General features: G+C 42.3%; 1 protein-coding gene across 2 annotated transcripts; it reads right to left on the bottom strand.

Moving 5' to 3' along the window:
- Positions 1–2,941: 2,941 nt before the first annotated feature.
- On the bottom strand, positions 2,942–12,727 carry dusp7 (dual specificity phosphatase 7). Of its 2 annotated transcripts, XM_029502365.1 has the most exons (3): positions 11,794–12,718; positions 10,061–10,489; positions 2,942–7,496 (listed from the first exon to the last, which is right to left on the bottom strand). In XM_029502365.1, the coding sequence occupies exons 1-3, from the start codon at positions 12,203–12,205 to the stop codon at positions 7,180–7,182; spliced, it is 1,158 nt and encodes a 385-aa protein (XP_029358225.1). In that variant the 5' UTR covers positions 12,206–12,718; the 3' UTR covers positions 2,942–7,179. The 2 variants fall into 2 exon arrangements, with proteins under 2 accessions (XP_029358225.1, XP_029358226.1); XM_029502366.1 differs by lacking the exon at positions 10,061–10,489 and having other exon boundaries at positions 11,794–12,727.
- Positions 12,728–18,718: the final 5,991 nt, after the last annotated feature.

Below are 18,718 nucleotides of genomic sequence, written 5' to 3'. Positions count from 1 at the left end.
AGATCTCAACATAATGAAACAGAAGCACCCTAATTAAATTCACTCATTTGCTCCTGTCATCCTGCCTCCCTCCACTTCTGCTCCCTCCCAGATCCCCTCTTATTATTTTCTTGAAGCGGCACATCACCGGAGAGAGCGCTGGTTCTTTATATAACTGTGAAAGAGAGCTGAGAGAGTCCAGTGCATCAGTGCAGCCGCACTCACAGTGGGAGGACAGTGCTCACTTGAGTACTGCAGCAGCAGCCATAGCAGCTATTTACTGTAATTATATGAGCCGATCGAAGGAGCCGGCAACAGTGGGGCTTTTCATAAACATAGACAGGCCGGTGCTCCTCTGTTTGTCAATGTCACGACTGCGGAAGATGTAAGAAAATCAGTTCTGTCAATCAGACGGACAGGGAAGAAAAGGAAAGTCTCACTGAAAGAAGACGGAAGCGTTACTGAAATAGGTCTGTGCTGCTTTCAGGGGATTAGAGGAAAAACGGCAAAATCTTTCATATTCTCATTTAAGATAATATTTTGGTCTAAGACTGAGACCACAGAACTGATATCGAGCACACACAGTGTCTCAATTTCTTCACTATTGTCGCATATTTTGTCTGGGGCAAGTTAGCACCACCCTCTCTAAAAGAGGAAAAGTAAGGTCAGATATTGCGACTTTTCCTTCACCTCGAGAAATTACATCTGCAAGAACTGGTGGAAATTAACCAAATTCCTCTAAAAACGTGTGGTTATATACTGAACATAATCTTTTCATCCTGGATCCACAAAAGCTCATGGAAAGCAACTGACTGACAAAGTACAGAACCTTTTTTTTTTTTTTTGCTTGATGCAACTCAATCACGACGTTTTAGTCTCAAGCTGAAATGAGGAGGAGGCTACAGATTACTAGCAACCTTCCGTCTTTCTAACTCCTCATTGTGAGATCCAGTTGATGCCGACTCATGTGGCATGAAACAACCAAGAACTGGCCTCTTTATCAGGTATCCCAACATGTGGAGCCAAAAACTAACCTTCCTTATGAGCACGTTACATGTTTTCAGCTCTGACAAAACAAGAAATGGCACACCGCACTTGATTGATTTCTTTAACAAGCCCAACTTTCGATAAACACGCCGCTTTAATTACTCCAAATTAGAGAGCGAGACATTTCCTGTTCCGTGAACTGTCGTGATGGTAATTGGCATGTGGGAAACCCTGTCACTGTGTTGCCAGGAAACCAGAGAGGGTGTAGCATTAATTTCCTTTATTTCAACTCCACTGTCACCGTAATATCCTGTCTGAATTGCCATGAGGCGAACGGCTCGCCTGATGGTGCGATGGCGGAGGAAGTTGTTGGGAAAAAAAAAGAAGGCGAGCCACCGTACAAGGAGAGATGAGGAGTGAGTACAAGACTGGAGGAGATGAGGAGATATTTATAGCCAGCCTAGCTCAGCTCACAGTGATGTCTTTTAGACGCTCTTTCTTCTCCCCCTTCAACAGTCCTCCTTTTATTCGACCCCTCACTCTTCACTTTCATGTACATGTAAGCCATTATGAGTTGAGAAGAAGGATAAGACAGCAAAGGTTATAAGGGAAGACGGTAAGTGGACATATGAGCGTCAGGGAGAGAACCACTGGGTTTCTGTGAAGGGAGAGTTGTTATTGCTTGTTTTTTTTTTTTTTTTTTTTGTGCGGTGTATCTGGAATTCCCCTGTTCATATATATATGTATATATATATATATATATATATACACATATATATATATATATAAATAGAAACCTTATGCTGGTATACAACATCAAGCCATCCCACCATTATCTACACAGCTCACCCATAAGGGTAACAGTGGGGGCTGGAGCCAAGCCCAGCTGCCACAGCGCCAGGCAGGGTACGCCACGTGGACAGGTCCCCAGTCCATCACAGGGCCCAAAAAAGAGACAAACAGCTCATATTCACGCCTGCAGGGGATTTAATTAGCAGCCAGTTAGCTTAGCGTAAAGGCTGGAGGGAAGCAGCTAGTCTGGCTCCGTCAAGCATCAAAATCCAGCTACCTTTAAAACAGCTCACAAATGAGCAATGTTTCATCTTGTCTATTTACTTTATCCAAAAGCTAAACTGTGAAATAACAAATTCAGTTTTACCTGTCAGTCTAATTCTTGGTTTGGAGCTTTTGTCAGGTAACCGTTTCGCCTTTTACAGCATCATTACAGCATCATTCTAAACTGTATTAGGCGCTTTCACACCAACAGTTCTCAGGTCTCATTTGATAGGAACTACAAACCGGGGAGATCCCCCTAGAACTACAATCTTTTATCTAGTTCTTAGAACTAGAATGGTTCTACGTTCCTGCGGTGTGAAACACAAACAACACATGGCTTCTTGACTGCTCCAAAAACGCTGTAGTATATGGGAAGGGGAAGTTGGAAAGTTTCACTTTAAACAATCAGATGCGCCGCTGCCCGAAACTACAGCAAAGACACAACAAGACTAACCCTGTAAATGTGGAAGAAGAGTGTAAGTCTTAAGCAAACCAAAACCAAAAACACTAAAACCACCCCACCAAGGACTCATAAGTCATTTATAACATACTATAGTGTAGTTGTAAGCAAATATAATGTTGTTCCCCAAGATCACCAGTTGTATGTCTGCTCATTTTCACAATTTATTAGCATCTAAACTGCACAGCAAGTCAGAAAAGTAAAGAAGCTATTAGAGGAGGGCTGAAATATGCAGAATTTTGTGTTGCAGGAGTCAGTTTTCACCCTTTTTCTTTTTTATTGTCTGCCCTCCAATATAACCTGCTAAACCAACTCCAACAACTCCAACAATGACCCCGTGACACTGCTGAACCATATAAGCTGCCAGTGTGTTCGTCAATCGATCACATACTCTCCTGGACTGACTGGGACCGGCGCCAAGGGTTCTTTTGCAGTAAGAAATTAGAGGAAACCGAGTGGTAAAGAAAAAAATATTTCAATATTTATTTGCGGTATAAACATGTCTTGAGTTGTTTCCATATACTGTACAATACATAGGGTCAATCGTATTTCCTTCAGAAGACAGAAAGGTGAAACTGCCTTGGGTGACATGCCCCCTTGTTTTTATACACAGACAGATTGCATCTTTTTTAAAAACTGTTTACAGCACAATACAAAACAGCTATTCAACAGGTGTTTGAAGCTGTAACACGATGCAAGATGCATTGTCAAAAAAATCCCTGAAAAATTCCTCATTGAGGTAACATTTTTAAATCATTCACGTTTTTCATTTCACTTTGTATTTTACGCCGCCACCACTAGCTCTCCCCTCGTTCAGTCGGGTCTTTCCCTCCAGAGCACATTCTTTCCAAGATGTAGCTACAGGTTTAAGGACACAGAAACTGCCGTTCCCGTGATCTGGCAAATTTACAAACAGAGAAAAAGACTTGATTTCTCTTTCATTGTTACAAAGACACAAAAACACAAGAAAGCAGCTTGAAATCAACCATATTGTTTTTTTAAATAGAAAAGCTCCGTACTGAAATATATTTCAGTCCTAGGGTGCAAGTGATCAAGTCCTTAACATTTATCTTATTGTAAGTGGGATATGACTCCAGACAAAGGAAGTCTATTCAAGCATGGTAGTATTATTTTCATTTCTGATGCTATAACAGGAGAGGAACTTTTGCATATAAATTCATAACATATATATACTTAGATATATATTCATATTGAAAGGCCACAGGAATAGCATAGAGCACATTATATCAAAACAAGACATTAAAAGACCTTGTCATTATTTAAGCCGGGTGGTGTAACTGTCTATTGTGAAACTTAACTGGCATGCTGAACCACAGCTCTCTCTGTGTCAAGCTGTCGGTGTGTGTGTGTGTGTGTGTGTGTGTGTGTGTGTGTGTGTGTGTGTTTGTGTGTCAATGAGGGCCTCTTCAAGGTTTTAGTGGGCACGGTGGCCCTACATTTTGGACACCCCAGGTGAAATGTTACTTCAGTCCACAAGCCAAAATCGAGCTGGATCTTGTATAATCATAGAATAGATATAGTACAAAAGAAGAAGAATTTAAAAATGTTGTGGTCTTGGATCTACAAAATACTGCAAAAAAGGTGTTTTGATATATTGCAGAGTAACAAAGAGGACCTCGTGTGACCCGTCACGGTAAAAAGACAGCTTGCCATCTATTATTACCATATTTTGATTAAAATAACATATAACAAATGTTTCATTTTTTTACACAACGCTTTTTCTAAAGTGAGATACAAAGAGTATTGAACAGTCAGCATTAGAAACAAGTTAGAAAGATTATGTAAGGCCAGCTAAAACCAACCCTGTTCAGATTCATCTGCTGTCCCCTCTGAAAACCAGTTCCAGTTTCTTTTTTGACCCTGTCCACATTTTCTGATTTGAAATCAAATATTGGTAATGTAACAATGGGCCTCATGCAACAGTTATATGGGCAATTTAACGTAAGTCTTTTTTTCCTATTATAATTCCCTCCAATTGTAGTGTTCATTTCAAGGAACCACTTTGCATTACAAAGACGTTTTTTGGCAGCTAACTTAATATCACATATCTAATTACATCTCTAACTGTAGTAATAGTTTTTTAATCATAATGGCATTTTTGGAAATGAAGCTTGCCCATAAATGGAGCAGGAAAGGAAGCCTTGTATGGTAATTTTGGTGTTGATTATGCTAATGAGCTACATGAAGCATTCCTCAGACTGTTAAAATGTATTCCATGTTCATCCAATAGGAAGAGTTGGTTCACTTTTGAAAACAAACCCAGAATAAGACTGAAGATATGCGTATGAAATCTCTTTGCATGAGACCCGCTCGAGTCACCGTACTTCAGCGTCTTTCTACTGACAAGAGGAAGAAGAAGAAGACAATGATTGCAGCAGAGTGTAAAATGTGTTTTGGGAATATTTTTTCCTCATGTCCTTTACTGTTTTGATTTAGTTGTTTTTTTTTTTTTAACACTTTTCAAATCATATTAAGCAAATGGTTTAAGTGCTACGAATGTGGACAAGGTCTCAGAAAGCTCCCTGACCACACGCTGTGTGCCGCCATGTTAAGCAACAACAGCAGTTAAAAAAACTGTCCTCATCATTCCTCTTCCAACTTGGTAAAGCAACATCCAACCCGTGGTTACGTCCAATGTTAAAGAGCATACAGTACCACAGCATGCTCAGGTATACAAAATAATATGGATCTGTTTATTATTAGCTCTGTAATGTGCGTGTGTGTGTGTTCATACACACACACGCACATACACACACACGCGCACACACACACACACACACGCACATACACAAAATACATTTGTGTTTAATATATCTTTCATGTAATATACCCAAGGCTTAGGGGTGAATCAAAAGTTTCTTTGATGAAATGGGTGATTTGCAGAAAGATGCTTTTTTTTATATTCTCCCATGCAGTTAGGGGACATGATGCTATTAACTAGCTAAGTGCAGTCTGTCGCAGAGACCAGTCCCAGCCCACCACACCAGCATCCCAAAACAAAGACCAGGTTACAATCACAGGTCTTTGTCGCAGAGTCACTTTTTGGTATCGATCTGAGTCCTAAATGGTACCAAAGCAAAGAAGTTGCTTTTGGGTAAAAAAGGAGTTTGCAGTGTAAGTAATAAAAGAGTGCTCAGGCACTTCTTTTCTCGAGGTTGCTAAGACGCTCTGCCAAAAAACCTTCTCAGAAATGTTAGCGCCACTTTTGGACCCTAAACACCAACAACAGTGTGCCATTAGAGTCTCGACCTCAAAGCACAAAAGTCAGAGCTGCTAGAAACCTGTTTGGCAAAGATTACCAGTAAAACAACAGACTGTGACGAAATAATCCAGGAAGCTCGGAGTTCAACTGAAATGACACGAATGACTGAAACAACTCTCAACGTCTCAACACTTTAGGCAACTAGATGAGCAGTCAAATGGGGAAGGCAATAGGAACTGGGAACATTACTACTTTATGATCGTCACCCAATCGCATTTTAACACAGCTCCTCACCCTGCGCTCAGCCTTATCTACCGCCTGTCTTCTAACCAAACCCTGAACCCTGAACCTCGTCCTCTGCACAGGGCCCAGTTCCTGCTCCCTCCCCACTGCACGCTGCAGCTGTTGGGACTTGTCGCAGCCTGGGACTGGCCTCTCCTCTTTCTCCTCCTCTTCTCTGAATGTCTCTTTATCTGCCTGCTTCCAGCACTGGCTTCAAGTGCCAGCAAGTCAATGGCTACACCACTGTGCAAACTGCATTAGGTCATACAAACCTACGGGGGGGGCACAGGAGACAACTAAGAATATCACAATTACGTTTCTTTGTTGGTGTCACCACACCCATTCCTATTCTTTAGTTTGACAATCTCTTTAGCCATTACTGGATTGGATTACTTTGTTTTTGGACAATGATAAAATTTCTATGCATATATATATATATATATATATATATATATATATATATATATATATATATATATGTATGTAAGGTATTGATTTGTGCGTAAATATACACAAAAATTTACAAAAATGCATATAGCCATATTGAATTTGTTAAACACTGCCCATACATTTTCTGGCACATACAGACAGTACGTACAGTACAAACATACATACTTTTTATGTGTGTGTATGTGTGTGTGTGTGTGTGTGTGTGTGTGTGTGTGTGTGTGTTAATTCCTTGGTTTTTAAAAACTCTACATTCAGTAGAGCAAGATTTCCTATGAGTAAAACCCCGATTCTCCACTTGGCACCAGTCAGCTCAGCTCAAGAGCCGAGACAGTAAGATAGAGAAGACGCTGTCATCTCACAAATCGAACGCTGTAGATTTTTCCGATCTTTGTATGAAGCTGTCGTTCCTGACGTGACCTTTGCTAAGTTTCTCAGTCAGTGAAGTTCCCTCTTCTTCTCCTGCAAAAGAAGTCGATCAGTGCGCTTCCTCTTCATTCAGTCAACTCTGAGGAGGACACTGTTGTAAACCCGTCTGTCAGTTCCCCTGTAACGTGGCATCTGTGGCCTCCCCTTTCAACGCTGTTCCACGGCCAGCCTGTCAGAGCACGAGCCTCAGGAGGCTAAAACATTCATTAAAACTGGCTACTCTCCTCCAGTGCAGCCGCTTGTTGCCATTGTAACACCGTCTTGACCACGCCACACACACACACAAAAGAAAAAGGGACAGTACCCCTTCTGATTTTCATGTGGACTCCAGCGTGTCCAGTTGAAACACATTGTGATTGGTCGGGGTGGTGAAGAAGAGCTGGTCGTGCGTCGGGGAGGACGAGTGGTTGTCGCAGGGGCTGTTGAGGCCCAGCGTCCGCTCAAAGTCCAAGAGTTGGCCCATGAAGTTAAAGTTGGGAGAAATGTTTGATTTTTTCCGTTTAACAAAGTCGTAGGCATCGTTGAGCGACAGGTTGAGCTTCTGCATCAGGTAGGCCACCGTGACGGTCACCGAGCGGCTGATCCCGGCCAGGCAGTGGACCAGGATGCCACACTTTTTTGAACGTGCCTCGTCTGTGGAGGAGATGAGCGGACAGAGGAGGAAAAGATGACAATAGAGAGTGAGGATAAATGAGAAAGTTGATAAGAGGTGAAAGCGCATATTTCATACATCATCGCCTTCCAATTCCAATTCCAGAGACGATTTTATGATCTCAAACTTGTCATTCAATTGTCATTTTCATCCATATTAACATGGGAAGTCAAAATTAAACAGGAAATGTTTGGTTTGTATTAAAAAAATTATAATAATTATATTAATATGAATTAAGCATCTGAACATTTGTGATTCATTGGCCTTTCTGGTTGAAACTTATTATATCAATATAAATGAAACGCTGGATAACATGTAAAACCATCAAAGTAATGAGCTGGATTTGTTCCAGATAATCAAACTCTCCAAATGTGTGAAACATGTGGGATGTGTGATCGCAAAATTTAAACAGTTATGTTCACCATCATTAAAGGCAGTGAAAGGAGGAATTAGAATCAGAAGAATGAGCTCATCATCGAGGATGTGGAACTGAAACCAGCGACAATTCGTCACTTTTTGAAGAAAAAAAACAACAAAAAATCTAATATTTACGGGAATCATTTCGGTACTTCTCCACTGTATGCCATCGCAAATTTGTCATCGTTTGGTAAAACAACTCACATCAGCTAAAAGCATCTGCTTGCTCCCCTAGAAAGTACCTTTTTCTTACAATTTCAGTGAGCAAAAATACGTTTTTGTCTCAGCCCTAAAATCAACCGCAAGCTGACAAAAATGTACTCTGCAACGATGGCGACAATAAACATCATTTTCTGAATGAAAAATGAAGTTAATCGCTGCAGACGTATGGATTCACTGCTTTTCTGTGCTTGAGTGATTTTATTTCTTTGGATTGCGTTGGATAAGTAGGCGTCACTTGCTGTTGTGAAAAATTGTGATTCCAGATGAATCAGTGGTCTTTGTGAATAATACTGAATTACGGCCTGACCTGATTCCATGTGGTTTATAGTGTAACACCAGCATGTTCCGGTGAAGAACACCACAAAGGAAAAGTTCATCTTCCTTTCAAGAAATATAATCATATTTTTGCATGTGCAGTCTCGGATAACCTTTCTCAATGAGAGCAGAAAGTCACCTCTCATTCTGCTGTCCAGCTCTCGGTCTGAAGAAGAAAAATTAATAAAAAAAACATCTTACATTATTAAAAGGCCACATCCATCCACCCTCTATCAGTTTCAAGCCTTTGCACTTGCATCACTACAGGCCATTAGAGCGAGAGTTAAGTGCTCCTTTCCTTTCTTTCTTTCTTTCTTTCTTCTCGCCTTCCTTCTCTTCCTCTTACATCCTTTTTTCTGCCTCTCTGTGCCCCGCCTCATTCACTCTGCCTGCATCTCTTGTTGTAGGATTGGGGTCAGTTAGCTCAAGAGCTAAGGCTGCCAAGCAGAAGCCAAATTAAATTTATATGTGATGTGTTCTCGCTTTCATCGATAAAAAGGACGGGCAAAAAAAAAAAAAAAAAAAAAAAAAGGATCATTGTGAGAATTAACCCTGACTATAAAAGGTTCAGAACTCGAATAAGTAACCAGAAGGTAAAGTGGTTTTCAGATACTGGACCTAAAGTCATGTTATGCGAGATTTAAATACAACGCGAGGCAAGAGCCTTCCATTTCCCAGACGCGATAACATCCCTCCTTCCTCACATTCTTGAATACATAAAAAACATGCTCCAACAATGCCTTCAGATATTTAAGGAATCCAGAGTTTACAACGTTTGAGTGTTAAGGTCACATCTGGGTCTCCCTTTCAGCCTGAGCTTCTCTCCTTCACCTGTAATTACCCTTCTGTTACCAAAAAGATCTGATGTAATTCCTGAACATTACAGCCAGCCAGACAGCTCCATTTAACATCAGAATGACCCAAATCTGCCACGACCTCTGGCTCTGGCATATGTCACACTTCCTCCCACCTAGGAAGAAACATTACTCCAAAGAAAAAAGAAATGACAGGGGGGGGGGTCTGGACAATCTACGACCAACATCAAGGCTTCCACACTGACTCATCAGGGAGTATTCGCTTATTCTTCAGGAGTTTAGTCAAAAGGAATGAAGGGAAACGCTGAAAACGAGACGAGATGATGTAGAATACTGTGAAACAGCTTCGAAAGGAATGAAGTTCATGTGCTTTCAGCATGACCTCATTCTCAAAAAATCCATTAGCATGTTTTATTCAAGACTGCTTTATATTGAGTGATTTTCAATCCATACTTTATCATGAATAGATGAAGTGCAGCTGAGCAAAGCCCCAAATTTTAACAGAAACTTCCCACATATGATTTTATATATTAAAAACAAAAAAAATAAATATTTTTTTAATAGTGGATACCAAACAAAGTAAATGACCTAATATAAATTCTGCCAAAACGATGGATCAATGATTTCAATATCTGAAATTCATTCATTGACAACTACTTTGATGATTCTTCAAATGATTGGAAGCAGAGGAGCCAACCCTCCTGCCTGGTTTCTACACCTCAAACATGAATATTTTAATGTCTGTCTGAACAGAAATAACATTCACCTCTACTCACCAATGAATGAGATGGCCTCGGGGAAAAACTGTGACAGGTTCTGGCTCCAGTGATCAGAGATTGGGATCTGTTTGTATTTAAAGTCACCTTCGTGCTCAAACATGTTGGGCAGGTTGGGCGTCACGTTGAGGATGTATTTGATATTGTACTTGCTGAGCACATCCAGGTTGGTGGAATCTTTGGCACAGCCCAGGTAAAGGTATGGCAGGATCTGGACAGGAAACGCTGGCTGGTTGTTGGGGAGGGGGCTGCCCTCTGACTCCGTGGCGCTGCCCGGCTCTCGGTCAGATTCCCCGTCAGAGCAGTCGGAGCTGATGCGAAGTCCTCCCAGACCAAGGACGGAGGCTGGTGGGGAGCTGCTGGGACAGGAGCAGTCCAAATTGGTCTCACAGTGCTCAGGGTACTCTGACTGGAACTTGTTGAAGCCCCCTGGAGAAGGAGGAGGAAACCAAGAAAAGGTCAATCTTTGACGTGCCTTGTACATAAATACCCAGAGGGAGGCAGGTTGCTGTGCATCTGTGGCGAAATGTGCAATTCAGCACCTACAAAATGGAAGCTGAGTGTCAAGTCTGCATGAGACACGCAACCCACAATGAATATTAGAGACTGCAAAGGAAGAAAGCAATGGTGGTCATCGATCATCAATAACGAAACACAGACACCTATGAAGGATAAAACACCCCTGTCGCCACAATCAATGCATATTCTAATAAGATCGTATGAAGAAGTATGCCGGTTTTATTCACACGCACGTGAATCACATGACGGTAAAGTCACAGTGTAAATGATGGGATGGGGTTATAACTGAGAAAAGCACAATGTGAGAGCACGCTGACATCCGTGAGATTGTGAAACACCGAGTGGACAGATGTGCGCCCCTGACAGCAGGACTCGGTCTGCTCTGTGCACTTTTTGTGAATGGCAGCTCAGATTGTGAAACCGGTGAAACATTTCTATGGTTTTCTATGAATCAGACTCGCAGAACATCCTCAGAGTGTCCCTCATGTTGTATTTGACTGCTATAAACACATTTCCTTTTTATTATAATTCGCTGTGCGTCTCCCGCTTTCCTGTTCATTCATGAAAACCAAACCAACAAACAAACCAAAAAAAAAAAAAAAAAAACACGCCTGTCTTTTCCTGAAGGAACACACAACATGGCGGGGACGTTTTTTTTTTTGTTTTTTTTAAACAGCATTTCATTGAAAACATGGACTCTTTAATCCCCAGATACGGGACAACAACGACAGCTTCTTCATTCACGCGTTTCTTTCTTCCAGAGAAAGGTTTGAATATAAGTGGTTATTTGTGAGATCGGAACAAAGTTCACATCAGCACACATGTGTTGTTACAACAAATCTGTTATCATATCCGAAAATGTAACATTTTGTTTCGTTACAGTAGACAAAAGTGTCGCTGCCTGAATAAAAAGACTAACTTTATAGTCAAACGATGACAGCTGGATTTATTCGAAGTGTCGCCACACTGACACTTTAATACATTTTCAAGACTTTAATCATCTATAAGTCTTTTTTTTATTTTACCAAATAAAGGTGATTGCGGTGATATTCAGTCAAACTAATGTGTGTTTTAAAAGACGCCTGGAAATTCATTTAATAGGCAGGATCAGATTTTTGATTGTTATTTCCCATCAACTGCGAGAGTTGAGAGTTGTCTGTTTTTTTTATGAATTAAAAGCCTGGGACCTGAAGCTGAATGGATCCGGATCTTACCCTCCAGATAAAAAGCCTTGCAGCCGTCGTCCCGCAGCTTCTGCAGCAGCAGCCCCAGCACGGAGCTCCCCAGTCCGGACTCCTGCCGCTCCGAGGTCGCCTCGTCGTACAGGATCACCACGTCCGTCTTACACCGCTTCACAAATTTCTCCTTGTCCTCGTTGTTGGGGATGATGGACCGGATGGGGAGGTTGCCCTTCTTCAGCCTCCGGAGCATGAGGCCCGGGATGGCCAGGTTGATGGCCGACTCGATGTGCGAGGACTCGTACAGCTCGTGAGGTCTGCAGTCCAGCAGCAGCAGAGAGCCGGAGCCGGACTCCAGCTCCTCCTGCAGCCACTCCGCGCTCTTACTCGACATCATCATCATCGTGGTCACGATCGCGGAGCCTCTCCACGGAGGATGAATTTTCATCGGGGAAACGTTAATCCGCGCGCCCCCCGCTGCGAAACGAGCGAACACGACGGGATGGAGGAGAAAACGGAGAAAAATCACGGCGCTAAACTTCCCTTCCCGCGGCCGCCGCCGCCGCCGCCGCTCCTGCCGCTCCTGCCGCTCCTGCCGCTCCTGCCGCTGCGGGCGCGCACACACACGCACCCAACACACACTTCCACGCACATCCACCACGCGCGCACCGATGCCCCTCTGGCCGGAGCAGGAAACTTGAACATGCAGAGGTTTCTTTCCCTCCTTCCGTCAGTCCCACACAAGTGGAGCTTTCATCCCAGTCCATCGACGTCCATCCGCCGGGGCGCGCTCCAACTTCCAGGCGTCAGCGGCAAAGGCGGTCCCGGAGAAGCCGGATCAGGGTCTGAGGGAGACTGAGCCGGACCGGCTGCGGGATCCAAAGCCCATGGTCGCTGTTACCATCTGACATGCGGGGCCCGTGCGGCGCCTCTGGTTTGCCGTTTCCACTGGACGCGTTAAAGAGGCGCTGCGGGCTTGTCACAGCGGAGGGAGGAGCGGACGGATTTAAAGATGCAGAGCCGCTGAACAGTCACTCCGTCCATTCATTGATAGTCTGCACGGCGGAGTCCAACTTTGAGCAACACATCTGACTGGGGACGGCCTGAAGAAGTGAAGTATAGTCCCTGCGCATGGTTATGTTCATAGCGTGCAGACGGGCTATGAAGACTTTCGCACACAAACACATGCGAAAATAATTGCGATGATTTTGTTCTAAATTAACGTTGGAGCTGAGGCGATTCTTCTTATTTTTAAGCTGTTTCATGCAAAAAAAATATCAACAATTTCCTGGTTTCAACCTAAACAAACGTTTCTTTGGGTCACCTTTACAATTTCAATTCATTATTACTATTTAATCATTTTGAGGTTTGGGACAATTATTTGCACAAAACAAGCAAGCCTGCTGAGATATTACAAACCAAGCAATGACTCAGACTCAGACAAATGAATCTAGAAACCAAACTGAAGCCCTGCCTTCAGTCTGACTTCTGGGTCTGTGTGCATTGAATGTAATCACACAGCTTCATGACACTCAGCTACCATGTTCCTCAAAGGAAACTGCGTTGTATTGCCATTCCTGGCCTGTGTTTAGGAGTTAAAGGTAACATAAAGCCCATTTTTCTTTGGTCTCCACACACACCTCACCCAAACTCGGACATTCTTCCATATTCACACAAAACAGAAAAATGTTTTTGGCAACCAACCACACAGAACTAATCCGCTGACAGAATCCCTGACACGCTGATATTTTTTTGTGTCTGCAGTGTGATGTTTTGATCACATGGCAAAAAACGAAAAAAAAACCTCAGACATATTATTTTTCTCCAGTTTTTTCCAGGTTGACTCACAATGACACAACAGCTGCATCACTACATCACTCCCTGCATATATATATATATATATATATATATATATATAAAAAGTAAAAAGTATTTGTGGAAATATTGTAGATCTTCAAACTCTTTAAGAATTATAAGAAGTACAGTGAAACCATGAAAACTCTAGAAAAACGCGCTGTCACAATGCAATTTGAATAAGTTGGCACAAAAAAAAGGCTTCTTAGGAAATGTGTGACAAATTGGGAGGCCATTGCTGTGACACGCACGTCGATAGGAAGGTGTCAATAAAGTGCATTTAAGGCAAAAAAAAAAGATAAGTGTCTATACTGTAACATAAAGATGGGAAAGGTGTGTGTGTGTGTGTGTGTGTGTGTGTGTGTGTGTGTGTGTGTGTTTTTTTTAAGGAAGCACTTTGTGCATCACAATGACATCTTCACTACAGCAGTCAGTCCTGTTTAGTTGGGAGACAGTTATTGTCCTTTCTGTTGATGTGTCTTCTCTAAGACATCAATAACTCCATGTCCTCGGTCAGGGTCAGGTTTTAGACTGTTCAAATGCCAAATACCATTTTTGTTTTCACATCAGCTATTTGTGTGTTTTCATCTACAAAGGTCAAGTAACAGTGAAAAAGTACCCAGAATCCTACGTTTTATTCAGTCTGTAATGACGCGCGACTCTGCAGCCACTGAGTTTAATTACTCAAACAAGGAATTTATCATTAAAATCGTTAAAGTCGTATTTCTGACAGCACGACTTATCTCTGTCCTTCACTATTCCTTTGATAGCTTTTCTATTAATTCTATCAAGTTTTTGTATTTTGTGTAAGTATTGTCACTAAATTCTTCTGAGGAGAGATTCCTCACTTCTTTTTGGTATCAAGTGTTGTAAATGATTCAGAAATTGTAGTCATAAATATATTTTTGTCATCATTCAAACTGCTTCACTTGCACTAATTAGTTCATGGCTGTAAATGCTGCGCCTAATCAAAGATGGCATTTATACTTAATAGGCTTAGAGACATCAGTTAATGATGATAAATGACCGGAGCGTATTTTCATTCGGGGAACCAAAGTGATGCTATGTGGGATTTTATTTCTAGGAAATTTGAAAGAGTTCAGGTGGTGTAACTGCTGCGCTACACAATCCGTCACTGGGTCATCACTACGTCTCACCATGAATGACCTAATAAGGCATCAGCAGGTTGCGACAGAGGCAGAGAGGGGGAAAAGAGGAGTGTTTGATTTCCCCACAGCTGCAGGGAGGAGGAGTGGGGGATTCACCAGCTGCAGACAATGGCTCTTTATCCTGCCCAGTGACTTACACACAAACACTCTCACACACGCTCGCTAACAAAACACAGACACATACATACATGCACAAACACAAGTACACAAACGCATACACACACAAACTTTAAGCCTCTTGTGTTTCAACTCCCCTCGTGGACAACAACAGGCTCTCTCAGACAGCGTGTAGTCACGGTATGTGTGTTTGCGTTTCTACACACACTGCTCTCCAGTTGTAAACAAAACCATCTTCACTTAGTTTCAAATTTTCTTGGAGTTTAATTGGACATCAGGAATTTGACCTGCTGCTTTAAGGGCACCGATAGAGCTGATGACAGTGACATCTTGGTCACAGTGCTCTGTGTACTTTGGAGTCCAGTGATGAATCTATGAATCACATTGTTGCATTATGCTGGTAGAACACACATCTCATCACCTGCTATTATTCATCTGTTCCACTCTCATGTAACGAACAAGCTTCAGCTCTGGCAGCGCTTGGGGGGTGGGGGGGGTGAGTGTTCTTGAGAAGTGGCTTTGTGTCACTTCATCTCACATCCTGATGAAAAGCGGACAATGGAATTAGGAGGCTGCAGCCACAACACCACAACAACTGATCGCCGTCCTAAAAAGGTATAAAACATTTGACAGAACATGTCCATAGTCCATTTTTACATTTTGTGTTATGAATTTTTCATCTATCAAAATGTAATATTTGTAAAACTTCCTTTTCGAGAAAAGGGAATATGTGCAAAAAGGCCATAACAAATTCAGCGAGGTGAATGTGAACCAACGTCACAATGTGCACACAACTGAACTGAGTTCATCTCTTTCATCAGACTGTTTGGATGCGATTCGATCAGATGGCTTTGACAAAGGCCTGAAAACGTGAGTAAATGATCTGCACATGCCTTTCCCGATTAACACCTCCAGTCTGGGATCTCTAACAGTTTTCAGAAAACTGCCCTCCTCCGTACTTCACTGCCTGAGGGGTTTAATCAGCTTTATCTGGTCTCATTTTCAAATGAAATATGAGAAATATGACTGTACAGTAAAACGTAGTCAAACAGCAAACCAATGTCTTCAACATGAATTCATCTACTGTTGACACAAAGAGACAGCATCTTTCCACCCCCTGGAAAAAAGACTCCTGCTGCCAGATGGAAGAGCCTTTAATTCCATCTCAAATCTATACCCCAGAATGGTAATGTCATTTTCTTAAGTATGGAGTTTAGATGAGCGTTGAGAGTCTCATTTGTAAATCCGGACTTGAAACTGAGGCCCTCCTCCTGTATGAAGTGTTTTTCCTCTGAATGAAAAAGCCACATACCAACAACATTACACAACTCCATCTAGAACCTAAATAACAAAGGACAGAGATAAATCTTTGGGAGGCGATGTGATTGTCTCAGCAGGGGAAATGGAAAACAAGTCGTTTTTTTCCTTTGGTCAGAAAACACTATACAATTTATAGACAGTCTTCGCTGACTGGGGATGTGACAGATCTTGCTAGCCAACGTTACTAGCTTCCACTAAACATTTACCAATTTCCCAGATGATTGCGTCCCGAGTGATTTACAAATGAGGCATATCAGTTCAACTTCAGCGCAGGAGAGCCTTAGTTTAAGTGTTAAATAAAACGTCTGCTGAATAGGTGAAGGTGATCATGTGCAACAAACGTGGTACGTAGAAAAGGTTTTTAGGGGAGGAAGTCCTCTTGGAAGAGCTGAGTTTTCAAGAATTTCTTGAAGCTAGAGAGGGACACCATTCCTCTGATAAGATTCAGGAACTTCTTCAGACCGGTTCAGGGTACAGACCAGTTTAAACGGACATTATGGATGAGCAGACAGGCTGCTGCATTGTGGACCATCAGTAAAGGTGCCAGAGGAGCTAACGGAGGCTGGGAGGCGTACTGAGCCAGTGAAGGACCGTTGTACAGAGGAAAGGGAAATGACTGAGACGTGGATGCAACACAGTCAGAGAGAGATACGTGGTCATCGAACATGACATACAGGTTTGTTGTGATCTGGCTTGGGGTGAGGAATTAAGAGGCGATTTTGATTCTGCTATCATGGCGGAGACAGCCAGAGGCCTTCCAAACTCAACGGCATGACTGTTTCTTCAAAATGTTTAGTGCTGTCAGGAGACATGTACCTTACATTGATCATAATACGTAAGAGGGGTTGATGAAAAAGGACAACATGGTTTGAGTAAATGTTAGACATGTACAGGGCTGTGAGAGGCTGTAGGCCTTTCCACACAAAAGAAATTATTAAAATTCCAGTTCATTTCGGTAGAAATTTACTGCTGATAGTGGACTGGGGGGATAATCTGGTCTTGGTGGACTCGACTCCAGATTCTTTCCTTTGAGAAGCATTAAATTGATGATTTCTGAACCAGAAGATCTGCCCATATCCTGGAAAATCACCCTGGGTTGTTTCCAGCATTCAGAAAAAGTCTCCCATTCATTGTCAGTGGAATGGCTCCAAAACCTTTTTTTTTTTTTAACAGATTAAAATGTTCTTGTTTTAAGGCTTCCACAGACATTTCAAATTCATGTTCACCGGGGTGAACTGTGCCTGTTTAGTACGACGTTTCTAATCAAAGTCATTGTGATTATGAATAGAAAAGCTGCTTCCGGATAAAACAATGTTATTGATGAGATTTATTTGACCTCCTGTGCAAATGTGTTGCTTAGACAGCATGATGACAGAGTGAACTCTCCCCCTGTCTTACTAAGGTTACTGGGAAAATACCGCCGTGGCTCTTAACTCCTTTTGTTGTCACTGTTTCTATCTGAGGTCTCTTAAAGGCTGACTGTAGTTTAAACCCACTCACCTCAGTGATGGAGTGAGATGCCCCCCTCCCACACTAATGCTGCGAAGGCCGCTAATGCTGGCATTTCCTCTGCAGTTTCCTTTGCCCCAAAACATGCAGGTTGACAACACCTAAAAACAGGCCTGGAAAATGTATCAAGCAGTTCTCTGTGTCTCGTTTCAGTTGTATCTGTCCAACAATCAGACATACGCATATTGTTCCAGATGACTGCTTGAGGTTTTCGGGAGAAAATCTCAAAGTATTTACAAGACAGTGATTCAGTCAGGTGCAATTCCCTCAAGGGGTCCACGATATTTTAGAGGACTGTCAGTCAGAATAGGGTAAGTCTGGCCTGGTCTGTATTCGATCACAGCATAATTGATGATAATGATAATTTATCTTTTAACATAGAACTGTCTTATTGAACAACTTCAGCTTTGTTAATAAGGTACAAGTATTTGTCTTTGCTCATAAATGGGGGTGCTGGAGTGAAGGTCCAGCAGCATTCATACAAAAACGAGTTTCACAAAAACTGCGGCACAATTTCTCAGATCAGATAGATGGGAAATAATGACAAGCTCACGCTGGTTTTAGCCTGTTTTGAAAACACACCTGTACTTAATGTCATTGCATTTATAATCCTGAAAGAGTTACAGTGATGCTTGAAGTGAGGTTTTGTGAGGTCAACATACCTCGTCACTTGATGACCTGCAGTGGATTCAGTTCGGAGTGCTCACACAGAAGCTGCGCTACATCCTGCTGTGGATGCAGAGAGCTGTAAAGCTGTAAAAAAGTCTTCAGCCATCCTTGAGGACTGCCCGCTGAAAAAAGACAGCAGCAGTTGAAGTGTTATTTACGTGCTATTTTAAATATCTTCACCACTTGGCATCTTTTATACACTTGAAACTGCGGTGAGCGTTTTTGTTCTTAGTTGGACTCTTCCTTTTGCTGCAGGCATCGCCTTGTCTGGTGCAGCAGAGTAGATGTGCTCAGCTCCTTCCACTCACCGATCAGCAGGAGGG

This window comes from Echeneis naucrates, chromosome 5 (genome assembly GCF_900963305.1).
Source record: "Echeneis naucrates chromosome 5, fEcheNa1.1, whole genome shotgun sequence".
NCBI lineage: Eukaryota > Metazoa > Chordata > Actinopteri > Carangiformes > Echeneidae > Echeneis > Echeneis naucrates.
This window is presented reverse-complemented; position numbering and strand designations above follow the sequence as displayed.

Bases quoted from the DNA above. Each gene is read 5' to 3' on its own strand.
- dusp7 (XM_029502365.1), bottom strand. From the start codon at position 12,205: ATGAAAATTCATCCTCCGTGGAGAGGCTCCGCGATCGTGACCACGATG. The intron at 10,490-11,793 runs GTAAGATCCGGA...CTCCTTCTCCAG, and splicing joins CAAGGCTTTTTATCTGGAGG to GGGGCTTCAACAAGTTCCAG. The intron at 7,497-10,060 runs GTGAGTAGAGGT...TCTCCTCCACAG, and splicing joins CGAGGCCATCTCATTCATTG to ACGAGGCACGTTCAAAAAAG.